The sequence below is a fragment of the Oncorhynchus gorbuscha genome, linkage group LG03 (assembly GCF_021184085.1).
Source record: "Oncorhynchus gorbuscha isolate QuinsamMale2020 ecotype Even-year linkage group LG03, OgorEven_v1.0, whole genome shotgun sequence".
Classification (NCBI taxonomy): Eukaryota; Metazoa; Chordata; class Actinopteri; order Salmoniformes; family Salmonidae; genus Oncorhynchus; species Oncorhynchus gorbuscha.
Window position 1 is genome coordinate 80,803,254 of NC_060175.1, and position 19,749 is coordinate 80,823,002.

General features: G+C 45.4%; 1 protein-coding gene across 3 annotated transcripts in view; it reads left to right on the plus strand.

The window, feature by feature from the left end:
• Positions 1-19,749, plus strand: part of LOC124032016 (rho guanine nucleotide exchange factor 19-like) — a 38,687-nt gene that overhangs the window by 13,996 nt on the left and 4,942 nt on the right. For 2 of the 3 annotated variants that reach the window (XM_046343954.1, XM_046343955.1), the window contains exons 2-10: positions 12,638-13,334; positions 13,529-14,005; positions 16,695-16,836; positions 16,985-17,070; positions 17,457-17,713; positions 18,108-18,268; positions 18,495-18,647; positions 19,018-19,147; positions 19,337-19,411. In XM_046343954.1, coding sequence (XP_046199910.1) covers positions 12,638-13,334; positions 13,529-14,005; positions 16,695-16,836; positions 16,985-17,070; positions 17,457-17,713; positions 18,108-18,268; positions 18,495-18,647; positions 19,018-19,147; positions 19,337-19,411 — 2,178 coding nt within the window. Of the gene's footprint in view, positions 1-11,863; positions 12,392-12,637; positions 13,335-13,528; positions 14,006-16,694; positions 16,837-16,984; positions 17,071-17,456; positions 17,714-18,107; positions 18,269-18,494; positions 18,648-19,017; positions 19,148-19,336; positions 19,412-19,749 lie in introns of those variants that run through there. The other variant, XM_046343957.1, reaches the window with a different exon arrangement.

The window sequence follows — 19,749 nt, forward strand, 5'->3', positions numbered from 1 at the left end:
GCGTCTAACGGGAGGCCATGAATTCTGAATACATTCTCGATAATGATTTGTGCCGTCTCCTTAGCGGAAGGAAGTTTAGCGAGGGGAATGAAATGTGCCGCCTTAGAGAACCTATCGACAACCGTAAGAATCACAGTCTTCCCCGCAGACAAAGGCAGACCGGTAATGAAGTCTAGGGCGATGTGAGACCATGGTCGAGAAGGAATGGGGAGCGGTCTGAGACGACCGGCAGGAGGAGAGTTACCCGACTTAGTCTGCGCGCAGTCCGAACAAGCAGCCACGAAACGGCGCGTGTCACGCTCCTGAGTCGGCCACCAAAAGCGCTGGCGAATAGACGCAAGAGTGCCTCGAACACCGGGATGACCAGCTAACTTGGCAGAGTGAGCCCACTGAAGAACAGCCAGACGAGTGGAAACAGGAACGAAAAGGAGGTTACTAGGACAAGCGCGGCGACGCAGTGTGCGTGAGTGCTTGCTTAACCTGTCTTTCAATTCCCCAGACTGTTAACCCGACAACACGCCCATAAGGAAGAATCCCCTCGGGATCAGTAGAAGCCACAGAAGAACTAAACAGACGGGATAAGGCATCAGGCTTGGTGTTCTTGCTACCCGGACGGTAAGAAATCACAAACTCGAAACGAGCGAAAAACAACGCCCAACGAGCTTGACGGGCATTAAGTCGTTTGGCAGAACGGATGTACTCAAGGTTCTTATGGTCTGTCCAAACGACAAAAGGAACGGTCGCCCCTCCAACCACTGTCGCCATTCGCCTAGGGCTAAGCGGATGGCGAGCAGTTCACGGTTACCCACATCATAGTTGCGCTCAGATGGCGACAGGCGATGAGAAAAATAAGCGCAAGGATGAACCTTATCGTCAGACTGGAAGCGCTGGGATAGAATGGCTCCCACGCCTACCTCTGAAGCGTCAACCTCGACAATGAATTGTCTAGTGACGTCAGGAGTAACGAGGATAGGAGCGGACGTAAAACGTTCTTTTAGAAGATCAAAAGCTCCCTGGGCGGAACCGGACCACTTAAAACACGTCTTGACAGAAGTAAGAGCTGTGAGAGGGGCAGCAACTTGACCGAAATTACGAATGAAACGCCGATAGAAATTAGCGAAACCTAAAAAGCGCTGCAACTCGACACGTGACCTTGGAACGGGCCAATCACTGACAGCTTGGACCTTAGCGGAATCCATCTGAATGCCTTCAGCGGAAATAACGGAACCGAGAAAAGTAACGGAGGAGACATGAAAAGAGCACTTTTCAGCCTTTACGTAGAGACAATTCTCTAAAAGGCGCTGTAGAACACGTCGAACGTGCTGAACATGAATCTCGAGTGACGGAGAAAAAATCAGGATATCGTCAAGATAGACAAAAACAAAGATGTTCAGCATGTCTCTCAGAACATCATTAACTAATGCCTGAAAAACAGCTGGCGCATTGGCGAGACCAAACGGCAGAACCCGGTACTCAAAATGCCCTAACGGAGTGTTAAACGCCGTTTTCCACTCGTCCCCCTCTCTGATGCGCACGAGATGGTAAGCGTTACGAAGGTCCAACTTAGTAAAGCACCTGGCTCCCTGCAGAATCTCGAAGGCTGATGACATAAGGGAAGCGGATAACGATTCTTAACCGTTATGTCATTCAGCCCTCGATAATCCACGCAGGGGCGCAGAGTACCGTCCTTCTTCTTAACAAAAAAGAACCCCGCCCCGGCCGGAGAGGAAGAAGGCACTATGGTACCGGCGTCAAGAGACACAGACAAATAATCCTCGAGAGCCTTACGTTCGGGAGCCGACAGAGAGTATAGTCTACCCCGAGGAGGAGTGGTCCCCGGAAGGAGATCAATACTACAATCATACGACCGGTGAGGAGGAAGGGAGTTGGCTCGGGACCGACTGAAGACCGTGCGCAGATCATGATATTCCTCCGGCACTCCTGTCAAATCGCCAGGTTCCTCCTGAGAAGTAGGGACAGAAGAAACGGGAGGGATGGCAGACATTAAACACTTCACATGACAAGAAACGTTCCAGGATAGGATAGAATTACTAGACCAATTAATAGAAGGATTATGACATACTAGCCAGGGATGACCCAAAACAACAGGTGTAAACGGTGAACGAAAAATCAAAAAAGAAATAGTCTCACTGTGGTTACCAGATACTGTGAGGGTTAAAGGTAGTGTCTCAAATCTGATACTGGGAAGATGACTACCATCTAAGGCGAACATGGGCGTAGGCTTCTCTAACTCTCTGAAAGGAATGTCATGTTTCCGAACCCATGCTTCGTCCATGAAACAACCCTCAGCCCCAGAGTCTATCAAGGCACTACATGTAGCACCCGAACCGGTCCAGCGTAGATGGACCGACAAAGTAGTACAGGATTTTGATGGAGAGACTTGAGTAGTTGCGCTCACCTGTAGCCCTCCGCTTACAGATGAGCTCTGGCTTTTACTGGACATGAATTAACAAAATGTCCAGCAACTCCGCAATAGAGGCACAGGCGGTTGGTGATCCTCCGTTCCCTCTCCTTAGTCGAGATGCGAATCCCTCCCAGCTGCATGGGCTCAGTCTCTGAGCCAGAGGAGGGAGATGGTTGCGATGCGGAGCAGGGAAACACCGTTGATGCGAGCTCTCTTCCACGAGCCCGGTGACGAAGATCTACCCGTCGTTCTATGCGGATGGCGAGAGCAATCAAAGAGTCCACATCTGAAGGAACCTCCCGGGAGAGAATCTCATCCTTAACCACTGCGTGGAGTCCCTCCAGAAAACGAGCGAGCAGCGCCGGCTCGTTCCACTCACTAGAGGCAGCAAGAGTGCGAAACTCAATAGAATAATCCGTTATGGACCGTTCACCTTGGCATAGGGAAGCCAGGGCCCTAGAAGCCTCCCTACCAAAAACTGAACGGTCAAAAACCCGAATCATCTCCTCTTTAAAGTTCTGGTACTTGTTAGAGCAATCAGCCCTTGCCTCCCAGATAGCTGTGCCCCATTCTCGAGCCCGGCCAGTAAGGAGTGAAATGACGTAAGCAACCCGAGCTCTCTCTCTAGAGTATGTGTTGGGTTGGAGAGAGAACACAATCTCACACTGCGTGAGAAAGGAGCGGCACTCAGTGGGCTGCCCGGAGTAGCAAGGTGGGTTATTAACCCTAGGTTCTGGAGGCTCGGCAGGCCAGGAAGTAACAGGTGGCACGAGACGAAGACTCTGGAACTGTCCAGAGAGGTCGGAAACCTGAGCGGCCAGGTTCTCCACGGCATGGCGAGCAGCAGACAATTCCTGCTCGTGTCTGCCGAGCATGGCTCCTTGGATCTCGACGGCAGTGTAACGAGCGTCTGAAGTCGCTGGGTCCATTCCTTGGTCGGTTCCTTCTGTCATGCAGGTGAAAGAGGACCCAAAAGCGACTTGGCGAAAACAGAGTCTTTAATCCAGTAAAGTAAATACAATCAAAAAACACAACTTTCACTCGAAATGACGAGGACAAACTGGAGACTCGATCTTGAACAGCAGGTGAACAGCAGGTAGCCTCGGGAAGGCACTTGAACCAAACAGACTCAGACACCTGCTCACCACGCAGCATCTGAGGAAAACACGACACGACAGGGCGATACACAAACACAGCACGGTGAATTCTAGACAAGGAACCGACAGGGCAGAAACGAATAACAAGGAGAGAAATAGGGACTCTAATCAGGGAAAAGGATCGGGAACAGGTGTGGGAAGACTAAATGATTGATTAGGGGAATAGGAACAGCTGGGAGCAGGAACGGAACGATAGAGAGAAGAGAGAGCGGGAGAGTGAGAGAGGGAGGGGGAGAGAGAGGGATAGAAAGAGGGAAAGAACCTAATAAGACCAGCAGAGGGAAACGAATAGAAGGAGAAGAACAGGGACAAGGCATGATAATCAATGACAAAACATGACATCACCAGCATAGCCGATAGTGCAGAGTCCAATGATGTCACAGGGTATATCGGATGTCTATGGCATAGTGGCAGAGTCCCCCAATGTACTGCAGGGCGATTAATGTCACGATGTGACAGGGCTTTACTGCCTCCTCACACACACAGGACGGGGTCACACCACACCGCCAGGCCACTCTGCTCCGCCTGCTCAAACACACTCATCCCATAACAGACTACATAACTCTGGACAAGGGACATGGAGGAGACGCACGACTCCATCTTCAGGACAGGTCTCGGTCTGTCCCCTGACATTCCCTTTGAAACTGAGAAGAGATACAGAGAGATTTATGCAAGTTGATCGAGATTGAGGAGGACTGACTCTTGAAAGAGTGTTGACTGTCGTAAGGCTGTTAATCAATCCCAACAGTGACACCAGTCATCATACCATATTACCACAGTCACAATGTGCTTGTTTAACTGCTGTGAATACCACAATGACATTATTACCATGTCTATCCCATAGAGATCACACTATGTTCTGTCTTTATGGTTTGTCCTGCCAAACGGAAAACATGCTAACTTAAAGTGTCTGAGGATACAGACATGGAGTGTAACGAACATCGTAGGTGGAAGAAGGTGAGGACCAAGGTGCAGCGTGGTACATGTTCAGAATGATTTTTAATAGAACACTGAAAAATACAAAACCGTGAACGAACGAAACCGAAACAGTTCTGTCTGGTGCAGACACAGAGACAGAAAAGAAACACCCACAACCAAAATGGGGAAAACAGGCTACCTAAGTATGATTCTCAATCAGAGACAACGAACGCCACCTGCCTCTGATTGAGAACCATACTAGGCCAAACACATAGAAATGTAACAACTTAGAAAAAAGAACATAGACTACCCACCCCAACTCACACCCTGACCAACCTAACACAAAGACATAAAAAGGGAACTAAGGTCAGAACGTGACATGGAGACTTGAATCAGAATTGAATTTCAAATCCAATATCAATTGGTCACATACACGTGTTTAGCAGATGTTATTGCGGGTGTAACGAAATGCTTGTGCTTCTAGTTCCGACAGTGCAGCAATATTTAACAAGTAATATCTAACAAATTTATAACATATACTCAATACACATAAAGGAATGGAATTAAAAATATATAAACATATAGATGAGCAATGTCAGAGCGGCATAACTAAGATACAGTAGAATCGTATAGAATATTATACAGTTTATACATATGAGATGAGTAATGCAAGATATGTAAACATTATTAGAGTGGCATTATTAAAGTGACTAGTGTTACATTTATTAAAGTCATCAATGATTTCAAGTCCATGTATATAGGCAGCAGCCTCTCTGTGTTAGTGATGGCTATTTAACAGTCTGATGGCCTTGAGATAGATGTTTCAGTCTCTCGGTCCCAGCTTTGATGCACCTTTACTGACCTCGCCTTCTGGGAGATAGTGGGGTGAACAGGCAGTGGCTCGGGTGTTTGTTGTCCTTGATGATCTTTTTGGCCTTCCTGTGACATCGGGTGCTGTAGGTGTCCTGGAGAGCAGGTAGTTTGCCCCCAGTGATGCGTTGTGCAGACCGCATTACCCTCTGGAGATCCCTGCGGTTGTGGGCGGTGCAGTTGCCATACCAGGCGGTGATACAGCCCGACAGGATGCTCTCAATTGTACATCTGTAAAGGTTTGTGAGGGTTTTAGGTGACAAGACAAATTTCTTCAGCCTTCTGAAATTGAAGAGGCACTCTTACAACTTCACCACACAGTCTGTGTGGGTGGACCATTTCAGTTCGTCAGTGATGAGGAACTTAAAACTTTCCACCTTCTCCTCTACTGTCCCGTCGATGTGGTTGGGGGATACTCCCTTTGCTGTTTCCTGAATTTATGGTCATAACCATGATATATGAGTCTGATACGGGATTATGCCACAAATTACATTGTTCTTAATCATATTCAAAAGAGATGCTAGTGTACTACTAATTAACGATGTAGACATTCTGTCTTGGCTTACTAAAATGACATAGAAACACCTACACCAAAGTTCATAACACTCCCAAATAACACCTTATAACCAAAATCAAATTATAAGCTTTTGAATTGAATGAATGAAAAGTGCATGAAATACATAACTTACTATGGAGATGACCTTGTTGGCAGTTATCAGTAGATGCGGTGCCTAGATGGAATGGACAGACATGGCAGGTTTGCAAGGTGTTACATGTTTTGCTGCATGATAGTAGCGACACCCTAAGGCTTTGGGGCACAACACAGTTGTAGACTGGATATGAACAGGTTATAGACTCAGACTGGATACTGTCTTATTGTACATGTGTGTATGACCATACTAACTAACTGAGTGTGTGTCAGTCAACCTGTGTCTCTTATACTATCCCACACTGCTTTGGTAATAACATTTTCCCCACCTGACATGTACAGTGCCCTAATTATTGGGCCAGTGAGGCATTTTTTCTTCTTTTGGCTCAATACTCAAAGTTTGATTTGATATCTGTCACGCCCTGACCGTTTTATTTCTCTATTTGGTTAGGTCAGGGTGTGATGTGGGGTGGGCATTCTATGTTTTCTTTTCTATGTTTCTTTATTTCTATATTTTGGCCGGGTATGGTTTTCAATCAGGGACAGCTGTCTATAGTTGTCTCTGATTGGGAATCATACTTGCATACTTAGGTAGCCCTTTTTCCCTCCTTTCAGTGTGGGTAGTTAACTTTGTTAGAGGCATCATAGCCCTGTTAAGCTTCACGGTCGTCTTGTTTATTGTTTTTGTTGGTGACATTCTAATAAAAAAGGAATATGTACGCTCACCACGCTGCACTTTGGTCCGCTTCTTACGACGCCTGTGACAATATCAAATAATGACTCTGAGGTTAAAGGGCAGACTGTCCGCTTAATTTGAGGGTATTTTCATCTTGTCATGTGTGCTCCCTCTCCGGCCTCAAGGTCATCAGGCTGCTCATTATGGTGCGTATCTGTCACCATCGTTACGTGCACCTGAGCGTCATCAGACCCAACTGGACTCCATCACCTCCCTGATTACCTTCCCTATATATGTCCCTCCCTTTTGTTCCTTCCCCAGGTAATGTTGTTTCTGTTTCAGTTCCAGTGTTAAGTCTGTGCATTGTTCTTGTTTTGTTTTATGTTGCATTTATTTATTAAAAACACTCACTCCCTGAACTTGCTTCCTGACTCTCAGCGCACATCTTTATACATCCACATTGGGTGAACCATTTAGAAATTTTACGTAGTCCCCCCCCATTTTAGAGAAACAAAAGTATTGGGACAAATTCACTTATTAAAAGGTTAAGTATTTGGTCCCATATTCATAGCACACAATGACTACATTAAGCTGGTGACACTACAAATTAGTGAGAAAATTATAGACACAAATATCATATCCCCTAAGACATGCTAACATCTCACCCTTGCAAAACAAGGGGAGGTTAGCATTTTTGGGGATGGATGATATTTGTGTGTCTGTAACTTTATCACTCATCATTATTCACGATTCATTCAGGACTATCCGTAATCATGGTAATATCCATTTATATGTAGAATTGTTTAGAAATATATTGTGTTATTTTTTTTTACAATAAAAGTGACTCCAGAATGACACAATACATTATTTACCGTTCATTTCAATTGGGCACAAAATAATCTGAAACACAACCAAAACAAACAGCAAATTAATCCAACAAGTTTGTAGAGACACAAGCTTGATGTAGTCATTGTACGTTATGGGACCAAATACTTTGTTTTTACTACTTTAAAATACAGTGCATTCGGAAAGTTTTCAGACCCCTTGACGTTTTCCATACTTTGTTAGTTAAGGCTTTATTCTAAAATATATTAAATGATTATTTGTTCTCATCAATCTACACACAATACCCCATTATGACAAAGGGAAAATGAGGTTTTGAGGAATCTTTGCAAATGTATTAAACATGAACAGAAATACCTTATTTACCTAAGTATTTAGACCCTTTGCGATGAGACTCGAAATTGAGCTCAGGTGCATCTGTTTCCATTGATCATCCTTGAGATGTTTCTACAACTTAACTGGAGTCCACCTGTGGTAAATTCAATTTATTGAACATGATTTGGAAAGGCACACACCTGTCTATATAAGATCCTACAGTTGACAGTGCATGTCAGAGCAAAGACCAAGCCATGAGGTCGAAGGAATTGTCCCTAGAGGTCCGAGACAGGATTGTGTCGAGGCACAGATCTGGGGAAGGGTACCAAAAAATGTCTGCAGCATTGAAGGTCCCCAAGAACACAGTGGCCTCCATCATTCTTAAATGGAAGAAGTTTGGAACCACCAAGACTCTTAAAGCTGGCCGCCCAGCCAAACTATGCAATCGGGGGAGAAGGGCCTTGGTCAGGGGAGGTGACCAAGAAACCGATGGTTACTCTGACAGAGCTCCAGAGATCCTCTGTGGAGATGGGAGAACCTTGCAGAAGGACAACCATCTCTGCAGCACTCCACCAATCAAGCCTTTATGGTAGAGTGGCCAGACGGAAGACACAAACATGCACGTGACAGCCTTGGAGTTTGCCAAAAGGCACCTAAAGGACTCTCAGACCATGAGAAACAAGATTCTCTGGTCTGATGAAACCAAGATTGAGCTATTTGGCCTGAATGCCAAGTATCACGTCTGGAGGAAACCTGGCACCATCCCTACGGTAAGGGATGGTGGTGGCGTCATCATGCTGTGGGAATGTTTTTCAGCGGCACGGACTGGGAGATTAGTCAGGATCGAGGGAAAGATGAACAGAGCAAAGTACAGAGAGATCCTTGATGAACGCCTGCTCCAGAGCACTCAGGACCTCAGACTGGGGCGAAGGTTCACCTTCCAATACGACCCTAAGCACTTAGGCAAGACAACGCAGGAGTGGCTTTGGGACAAGTCTCTGAATGTCCTTGAGTGGACCAGCAAGAGCCCGGACTTGAATCCGATCGAACATCTCTGGAGAGACCTGAAAATAGATGTGGAGTGATGCTCCCCAGCTAACCTGACAGAGCTTGAGAGGATCTGCAGAGAAGAATGGGAGAAACTCCCCAAATACAGATGTGCCAAGCTTGTAACATCTGCCAAAGATGTTTAAACAAAGTACTGAGTGAAGTGTCTGAATACTAATGTAAATGTGATATTTCAGCAAAAATGTTTAATAACCTGTTTTTGGCTTTGTCATTATGGTATACTGTGTGTAGATTGATGAGGGAAAAATAATTTCATCCATTTTAGAATGAGGCTGTAACATGACATAATGTGGAAAAATTTCAAGGGGTCTGAATACTTTCCCAATGCACTGTACATATACAGGGTGAATTTGTCCCAATACTTTTGGTCCCCTAAAATGAGGGGACTATATACAAAAAGTGCTCTAATTTCTAAACTGTTCACCCGATATGGATGAAATAACCCTCAGATTAAATCTGACAGTTGGGACTTTAACCTCGTCCAACATTTAAAGTATAGAGCCAAAAGAAGAAAAAATGCGTCACTGTCCCAATAATTATGGAGTGCACTGTATATATTCAAGATGCATTCATTTACTGTGAGAGTAATTGACTCTTCTCTAGTGTGGAAGGATCACAAACAGTTCCCACACCCTCTTAGATATCTTGTGTACCAGGCAACCTACCCCGAGCCATAAGGATAAAGAAGGCCTTTGTCTAAAGCTGGGAACAGGCAACCGATTGTGTCTGCATTCATGTGTGCGTTTGTGAGTGCGTGCGTGCGTGCGTAAGAGGCAGAGAGGGCTGCAACTTGCCTATCTGTGCACTCAAGAGTGGGTGTGGTTATGTGAAAGGAGAAGGACCTGTTTGTGCAGCAGGTGTGCGTCCGTGTGTGTCTCTCTTTAACTGGGAGCCTGTGCCTGTTACCTGAGTGGTGTTAGAGAGAGAGTAAAGAGAGTTACCTGTGCTGTGAGAACGGGTGCAGTAGGAAGAGACCGATGGCTAGGAGGATGTTCTTTTACTTAGAAGGATACCTCTTTTTTCTTTGTCTATCAATCAAGTATGTGGTGAGAAACTATCACAGAATTATGAAGGTCTGTTGTGAGAAACTATCACAGCATTATGAAGGTCTGTTGTGAGAAACTATCACAGCATTATGAAGGTCTGTTGTGAGAAACATTCACAGCATTATGAAGGTCTGTTGTGAGAAACATTCACAGCATTATGAAGGTCTGTTGTGAGAAACTATCACAGCATTATAAAGGTCTGTTGTGAGAAACTATCACAGCATTATGAAGGTCTGTTGTGAGAAACTATCACAGCATTATGAAGGTCTGTTGTGAGAAACATTCACAGCATTATGAAGGTCTGTTGTGAGAAACTATCACAGCATTATGAAGGTCTGTTGTGAGAAACTATCACAGCATTATGAAGGTCTGGAAGTAGTTTCAAATAGATTAAATTCAATACTCCACTACCCCAAGACACTAGTATAAATGGTAATCATACTCACTCACTGGATGTCTGGGTTTGAAAACTCGTATACATTCCAAGAACATCCCTCACTGTTCATAATTTCCTTAAAGTTAGTAACACTAGAGTGAAGTTCAGTACTCTTATTCATGAGTCAGTGGGTGAATCATTTGTGGGCCAACGGCCCAGACTGTGACTCTCTTTCTCCCTCCTCTCTCTCTCTCTCTCTCTGAATCTCTTGACCACTGATCATAACATCCAGGTTAAAGGTTAAACACCGTGAGAGAAAGATGGGTCTATATTCTCAAGTGAAAGGTTTCAGGGGCTGAGGATACTGTCTCACTTGGTTTGGCCGTCTGTTGAAGGGTTCTGAATGTTTGCCTGTTGTGGCACTGGCCATGCAATCTGTAGATGAAGGAGGTGTGTGGAGAATAAATACAGGGGGCTGAGAGCTGTATGTGGAGCAGTCTTTAATTAAAGCAGGAAGACATGGCTCAGCAGCCGCACAGGGCCAGACCTGGGGGGGGGGGGGGGGGGGGCAGGTGAAAGGCACACTCCTATACATGTATCCAAGTTCAACCTCCATTGTGCTCCAATGAACAGACTTCTTCCTTAACGAGTATATCGTTCACACTGTCCACAAGAGATTGTTACATACTGAGTGAGAAGTAGAACAAACTGAAAATATCACAGGAAACATACAATTTGTGAACAGTATACATTACAAACCTGGACAATTATGAGTGGAGGGGGCCTGTTTTGGCATACACAAACTGTAAGCAATGGCTCGGGACAAGTCCCTGAATGTCCTTGAATGGCCCAGCCAGAGCCCGGACTTGAAGACGATCTAACATCTCTGGAGAGACCTGAAAATAGCTGTGCAGTGACGCTTCCCATCCAACCTGACAGAGCTTGAGAGGATCTGCAGAGAAGAATGGGAGAAACACCCAAATACGGGAGTGCCAAGCTTGTAGCGTCATACCCAAGAAGAATTGACGCTGTAATCGCTGCCAAAGGTGCTTCAACAAACCACTGAGTAAAGGGTCTGAATACTTATGTAAATGTTATATTTCATTTTTTATTTTTTTTATAAATGTGCAAGATTTTCTAAAAAACAGTTTTTGCTTCATCATTATGGGGTATTGTGTGTAGATTCATGAGGGAAAACATTTATTTAATCAATTTCAGAATATGGCTGTGATGTAATCTAAAAAGTAAAGTGGTCTGAATACTTTTCGAATGCACTGTATGTGTAGGGTTACGGTGACTAGACTTCAGGATATATGATAAACAGAGTAGCAGCAGCGTAAATGATGAGTGTGTGTGTGTGTGTGTGTGTGTGTGTGTGTGTGTGTGTGTGTGTGTGTGTGTGTGTGTGTGTGTGTGTGTGTGTGTGTGTGTGTGTGTGTGTGTGTGTGTGTGTGTGTGTGTGTGTGTGTGTGTGTGTGTGTGTGTGTGTGTGTGTGTGTGTGTGTGAGTGTGAGTAAAGTCATTATAAATGTGTGTGCATTTTATGTGTGTGTTGAAGTGTCAGTGTGGGTGTGTGTGTAGAGTCCTGTGAGTGTGCAGAAAAGTCCTCTCAGTGCAAGGGTCATCTCAGATAGTCCATGTAGCCTTTCTGTTAGCTATTTAGCAGTCTTATGGCTTGTGGATAGAAGCTGTTCAGGAGCCTGTTGGTGTCAGACTTGATGCAACGGTACCACTTGCCGTGCGGAACCAGAGAGAACAGTCTATTGCTTGGTTGGCTGAAGTCTTTAACAATTTTCTGGGCCTACCTTTAGACACTGCCGGAAGTAGAGGTCCTGGATGGCAGGGAGCTTGGCCCCAGTGATGTACTGGGCTGTCTGCTCCTCCCTCTGTAGCGCCATGCAATAGAGGGGAGTGCTGTTTCCATACCAAGCAGTGATGCCGATGGTGCAGCTGTAGAGTTTTTCGAGGATTTGTGGGCCCATGCCAAACCTTTTCAACTTTCTGAGGGGGAAGAGCCGCTGTTGCGCCTTCTTCAGTACTGTGCCCGTGTGAGTGGACCATTTTAAGTCCTTAAAGATTTGTACACTGAGGAACTTGAGGTTCTCGACCTGCTCAACTGCATTTCATGCCTTCTATAGAGGGAAGCAGGAATGAGACCAAATTATGAAGTGTTTAACAGAGATAAGTTAATACAATATAGCCTACAGTCAGTGCTGTTTTACCAGATATGGCAAGAGGATATTATGTTGGCAATTGAAGTTTATGGCAAAAACATTTTCTCCTTTCTTCTGCAGCTCCCATGTGTTCTCTCAGTCATGCTTCCTGGGTATGGATTCTTCCCTCTCCCTGACTTCCAACCTCATCTACACGCCTTCCGTTTCCGAGGAAAGAGCCCCATTATGTGGATCCCGGTCTCAGGCGAGTCCCAGAGTTTGAGTGAGGCCCCGGACGACATGCCTCTCCTCCGGCAGTGCCACCACAAGCACATCGCTGTGTGTCAGCAGGAGACTCTGACCTTCATCGAGCTGCAGCCGCCTGTGACACCCAGCGTCAAAGGCTGGGGCTCCCCAACTGCAGACACTCAACGCTTCAGCCCGTTGTCTCTGAATCATCCTAAACACACGAGTGAAGCACAAATTGGCAGTGGGAGAAGTGATTATTACACTGATACTAATACGGACCTGAGTTTAGACTCTCCGACGCTAGGGGGCGAGGTTGAGTTGGTTATCCAGGAAGATATCAGGACTAACCCTCCAGTGCAGGAGCAGTATGAGAGACCCATGACGGTGTCATCTGTGTTTCTTCCCCTCCACGCAGCCCTCAGCCTGCCCCTGCCCCTCCCCCTGTCCTCCCTGTACAGAGACACAGACTCCTGGGACTCTCAGCCACCTGGCTCTCCATCCTCTCCCGAGCTTCCGTGGCTGCAGAGCCCAGATACCTGTCGACCCCAGAGGAGGTCATCACAGAGCTCCCTCAGGGAAAAGTCCATCCGTATGTACAGTATCTATTCATTTCACATCTTCAACTCTCTGTTAGTCCCTCACCCTTCACATATTTTTATCTGTAGGACTTAAAAATCACACTTACTTCAGAAAAAGTTTGCACATGTCCATATCCAATATGACTGGACTGTAATTCGGGGGGGGGGACATTTTCACCTGAGTCTTGTTTGTGTTGTGTCCCAGGGCGTAAGGTGCGGGTGTACTCACCAGACAGCCTGAGTGACGAGTCTCTGGCCAGCCCCATTCTGGACGGCGACTACCTTTTCCCAGGACCCTTTGACTTCTTTCTGGAAGAGGACCTCAGGGGAGACCCTGAAGATGCCGCGAGTCCCTCATCAACAGGGGGTGCCGTAGACCCCCAAACCCCCAACCCTCCAAAGATTCCACCTCTGTCCGCAGAGCCACATCGGTCATCAGAGGACTCCTCTGTCTTGAACTCTGGGGCTGTAGAGAATTCCTCAGCCACCGGGGGGAGCGCTTTAGCCTGCTCTCGTATGGCGGAACACAAGCGGCGGCGCTTCTCTGCCTCTGAGCTGATCTCACGGCTGCAGCTGTCCCAGAGGAAGAACTCGTTCACGCTAAAGCTAGGCAAGTCGCTGTCGGCTCGTGTGGCTTCCCGTGACAGGCAGACCTCCAGCAACCTCAGCCCCAGCTCTGACTGTAAGTGTCCTGCATTCGCCAAGAATGCTAATAAATAATTTTGCAATTTGAGGCAACATTCTGTGGTGGTTATGTGTTTGCTAGTTTCCTCCACCTCCATCTAGAGGTCTTCATGGGTCCACCTGACCCGATATGCATAAATTAATTTGAAGAAATTAAAGACCATTCCAAATGGACCCTTGGACAGTCAGACCCAAAAAGGACCTTGGAAAACAGACCCAAACAGACCCATGCTGGTTCAGATCCGAGAGACCCGTTCAGATCCGAGAGTAGAGAGAGAAAGAAACCTCCAACTGTGCACTGCCAGTGCCATCAATAAACAAACTATATTGGCCAAATGATCCACAGTTACGTGTCTTTAAAAACTGCCAATAACAACTTACAAAAAAACTATTGTTGTTTTTCAATGTGTAGCATATTCAAAACATATAGTCTATTGTTTTATTGGTTTTTAATTTCCTAAAACAATAATTGTGTACCACATGTTTTAGCTGTCAGAGATTTGAGCACTAAATGCATCAGGGCATTGCTTGCATATAGGCATAGGTCTGGGCGTCCACTGTATGATATTCAGATAAAAAAAATATTAAGGGAGACAACATTAGGCCTAGCGCTATAGAGACCAAGACAAAGATAGAGATATGCCGGCATCATGTTCTCTACATCGACATGCATTTCTTTATACTTGTCAGATAAGCTACTACTGCTATACAGATATAGGCGTACAGAAAGAGGCTAATTCGTAAATTTTCTAGCAGAGTATTTTTTATAAAAATAAGCATTATTTTTTGGGATTAAAGGAGTAACCTAAAACATTATTCCTTACCTCAAGTTCCACTGTCGGAGTCAGTTGTAGTGCTGACGCGCACTGCCTTCACAGGCCTGCAGTAGCTAAACCTATTCTAAACCTAATAATAGCCACACCACACCAAACTTTCACAAAAATTGCTTAACTTTATTAGGGTAAGATTAAAAGTAAGTCAAGTCATTGTTTACATCTTGCCTTCTATGGTTATTCCTTTTCATGGTTTGAGTGCGAGTAGCATAGTGGGCCTACAGGTAATTCTATTATATTGCAACAAACACAACGTTACAACAAAAATGGCAAAACAGAATGAAATCTTTAAAAAAAGTTTTGAACAGGCTTATATTGCAGCTATTACCAACAAATGTGATTGCCTACCTTAGGCTTACCCAACAAATGACAGTAATAGGCTAATGCTATTTATTTTACAACAGGCCTATAATAATAATAATTATTATTATTAATGACTAAACAATTGATAATAAATACTAAATAAATAAATAAAAGGTAGAAAATTGCATCAAACCTAAAGAGCAAGTTGCAGACAGTCCATTTGCCGATGCGAACGTTCTTCTCATCTTTGTCCACTACAATATTAAAACTTGTACCCGAAGACTATACTCTTTGTTTTTGTTTTTTTGTTAGTTTTTTACCCCTTTTTCACCCCAATTTCATGGTATCCACTTGCTTTAGTAGCTACTATCTCGTCTCATCGCTACAACTCCCGTCCGGGCTCGGGAGAGACGAAGGTTGAAAGTCATGCGTCCTCCGATACACAACCCAACCAAGCCGCACTGCTTCTTAACACAGCGTGCATCCAACCCGGAAGCCAGCCGCACCAATGTGTCGGAGGAAACACTGTGCACCTGGCAACCTTGGTTAGCACGCACTGCGCCCGGCACGCCACAGGAGTCGCTGGTGCGCGATGAGACAAGGACATCCCTACCGGCCAAGCCCTTCCTAACCCGGACGACACTAGGCCAAGAGTCTCTAACCCAGAGTCTCTGATGGCACAGCTGGTGCCGCAGTACAGCGCCCTTAACCACTGCGCCACTCGAGAGGCCTCCACCATAGTCTTTGTCCTCTAACTTTCGTTTTACTTCATTGAAAGAGAATCCATCCTTGCAATCAACAGTAGCCTCGCCCAAGGCTTTGTTTACTACCTCTCTCTCTCTCTCTCTCTCTCTCTCTCTCTCTCTCTCTCTCTCTCTCTCTCTCTCTCTCTCTCTCTCTCTCTCTCTCTCTCTCTCTCTCTCTCTCCCGCTCTCTCTCTCTGTGTGTGGTGTGTCTCTGTGTCTTTGTCTCTCTCTCTCTCTCTCTTTCTCTCCCCTAAGCAGCAGGTCGCACGTGAGGTGAGCAGCTGGAACCAGTTTCAGCGGGACATAAGCTATACGTTTTATTGAGTTGCAATTGGCTGACACAGATAACAAGCTTGTGCAGTTCTCATCACACAAACAGTAAATTAACAGAGGACAGGTCCAAATGGGTCTAGTCGGTAAAACAATTTTAATTGCACATGCCCATGGCAATTATATCAGACCCACCCAGATCCAAGACAAAAGTCAGAATTTAAGACCCGGGCCTGCTCGTGTTTATTTTTTATTTTACCAGGCAAGTCAGTTAAGAACAAATTCTTATTTTCAATGACAGCCTAGGAACAGTGGGTTAACTGCCTGTTCAGGGGCAGAACGACAGATTTTGTACCTTGTCAGTTCGGGGATTTGAACTTGCAACCTTTCAGTTACTAGTCCAATGCTCTAACCACTAGGCTACCCTGCCGCACCACTAGGCTACCCTGCCGCCCCTGTCCTGGGTTGGATCTCAGAATTTTGGGTCTGTTGGACTTATGAAGACCTCTACCTCATCTACCTTCTTCTTCTCCAGATAAGGCCACTTCCAGGCACCGTGGCTCAGGTGGTTCCAGTCACAGCGCCCCCCACAGTCCTGTAGGACCTGTACCGCCACTACCCACTGCTGACAATAACACGCAACAACATCGACGGAGCACTGGATTCGCAATCAAAAAGTGTGTTTTAACAGCTAAAATTGGTATATATTATCAAGATTAACACAAAGTCACATTTCAACTATACGTCTTTGCTGGAAGTGGGTCGTAAAGATGTCTGCTGTAAATAACGCTGCTATAATGATTATAACTACAACCCTTCCCACAGTATAAGAAAGAAATCCATCGAGGAGGATTGGTTTACTCCTCCCACAGTCAGCAGCTCCAATCGTCTGTCACGGTTTTTCCCCAGCTGTGAGTCTTACTTTCCTCTTATCCTGTGTCAATAATATGTTTAATTCCACCTCCGTTCTCCACCTCCAGTGTCAGTGGTATTTATATGGCATAGCAATTGTTTCACGCTCGTTCAGCTACATGGTACATAACAACATAACATCTGAAAGTAATTTTTAAAAACTTTCTTCAATAACGATTTTAATTCTCAATCAACCCTGTATACTCTTCTTACTTCTCTCTCTCTTGCTCTCCTTCTCTCTCTCTCTCTCTCTCTCTCTCTCTCTCTCTCTCTCTCTCTCTCTCTCTTGCTCTTGCTCTTGCTCTTGCTCTTGCTCTTGCTCTTGCTCTTGCTCTTGCTCTTGCTCTTGCTCTTGCTCTTGCTCTTGCTCTCTCACTCTCCTCAGCAATTCTGTACCAGGAGTACAGTGATGTTGCAATCAACCGAGAAATCCAGAGGCAGCAGGGGGAGGAGCCAGGTGCTGAGGAGGAGAGGCTAAGGGTAGAAGGGGCTGGGGAGGCCCCATCTCCGTCCAATCTGTCTCCGTCTAGCTCCTTTTGCTCGTCACGAGGCTCCGCCTTCTCCCTGTGGCAGGACATCCCTGATGTCCAGACCAGCGATCAGCTGGACAACTTCAGCAACGAGGAGCGCAAACTACAGGAGGTGAGAGCATGAGGATGACATCAAGCCACATTGGGATTTAGGCAGCACCTCATAGAGATGCATAGAAGTTGTGCATGACTTTTGTGGAAAGTGCACCCTCTATACATCTCTATGGCAACCCTACAGGCTTTTAGCATGTCCTTTTAGCATGTCCAGCTAAGTTGATTTGTTTCATCTATGTGATGGATTACATTTTTTATGGGTGAACATATTTTGACATAACATTTGTGGTCATAACATTATATTCATGATTTTATTTTAACTATGTGTTTCCCCATAATGTCTCATGATAATATTTTATATTTTTAAATATAAATAAAGCACCTTGATTTTAATTGTGAGTGAGAGGTGCTCCTATTGCTTCCGAAAGGCCCATAATATCTCCTCGTCACAGGCCAAGTTTGAGCTAGTGACATCTGAGGCGTCGTACATCCGGAGCCTGGCCATCGCGGTGGACCACTTTATGCTGTCCCAGGAGCTGGGGGAGTGTCTGGGGACCCAGGACAGACAGTGGCTCTTCTCCAAGCTGCCCGAGGTCAAGGACGTCAGTGAGCGGTATAGTATAGTAACATGACACTGATGGGAGAGTACATTTCTTGAATATATATCATGAGATTATTTCTGTTTTTTTCTGTCTTGTTTTTTCGCTCAGTATTTGGGGGTTCAGTTTCTCTGGCTTTCATCATCTTTCTATCTTAATCACTCACTCTTTTTGCTCTGAATTCTTCACTTTCTTTGTTTCTCCCTCTCTTCCTCTCGCTCTCTCTTCCTCTCGGTCTAGGTTCCTGCAGGACCTGGAGCACAGGTTGGAAGAGGACATCTTGCGTTTTGACGTATGCGACATCGTCCTGGCCCACTGTCCCGCCCTGCGAAGGGTCTACCTCCCTTACGTGACCAACCAGGCCTACCAGGAACAGACCTACCAGCGCCTGTTGTGAGCCATCTTACTTTGTGTTTATTTCTATTGGTCTTTGTTGCACATTCGAGTCTGTAAGTATGATGCTTGAAAATGACCGTACGTCACTCAGTGCCTAGTACACACACTTAAATAGTTGCTTTATACATATGGATTGGGTGGTTAACCCATAGAGGGTGTGCAGGTTTCTGTTCCAGCGCAGCACTAACACACCTGGTTCAACTAATCAACTAATCATCAAGACCAAGTGCGTTAGTGCTGGGTTGGAACAAAACCCCGTAGCTCTCCAGGGTTCGTGACCATGGATATACACTACATATCCAATCCATACCAGTGAAGGTTTTCCAACTATGTTGCTTGATTTGAGTGTTTTATATTTTCTCTGTAGACAGGAGAATGCTCGCTTCCCAGGTATCCTGGCTCGTTTGGAGGAAGACCCCATCTGCCAGCGTCTTCCCCTTGCCTCCTTCCTCATCCTCCCCTTCCAGAGGATCACACGGCTTAAGATGCTGGTGGAAGTACGATATAGAGCGCCCCTGTTCACCATAAAACTCAACTATTCATGCCTGGCTGTAGGGACAGAACATTACTCTATCTTACATGAGGTTACTGACCAGCGAACATGCCAGGACACAGCAGTAAGTTTTTGCAGTGCCCTGAGGTGAAAGTCTAGATCCAAAATGTTCTATCTTCCTTCTATCTTGTAGAATATCCTGAAGAGGACAACACCAGGCTCTAGGGGTGAAGACACAGCCACCAAGGCCTTCAATGAACTGAAAAAGGTAACAGAAAATATACAAAATACTTTACGCACATTTTTGTGGTCACCCTCCCTTTACATTTCTCACTGTCAATCGTGATTGCTAATTCTTCAAGTTTTACCAGTAAAATGTCCATGCAGCATCTGCATGCCAACCATTTGATCTCAATCAGTTTCATGGGAATATGCATTTGGGTCTTCTTGAGTTATGTACAGTGCTGTTTCGAAGTGCAGTGTTGTTTTGAAATTATGAACAGTGAGCACATTTTTGAGTAGATGGTGTTAACATAAGTAGCATAGGCCTACCTGTGTTTTGTTTCAATCAAAGCACACATTTTTCCGCATGAGTAAAAAAAAATG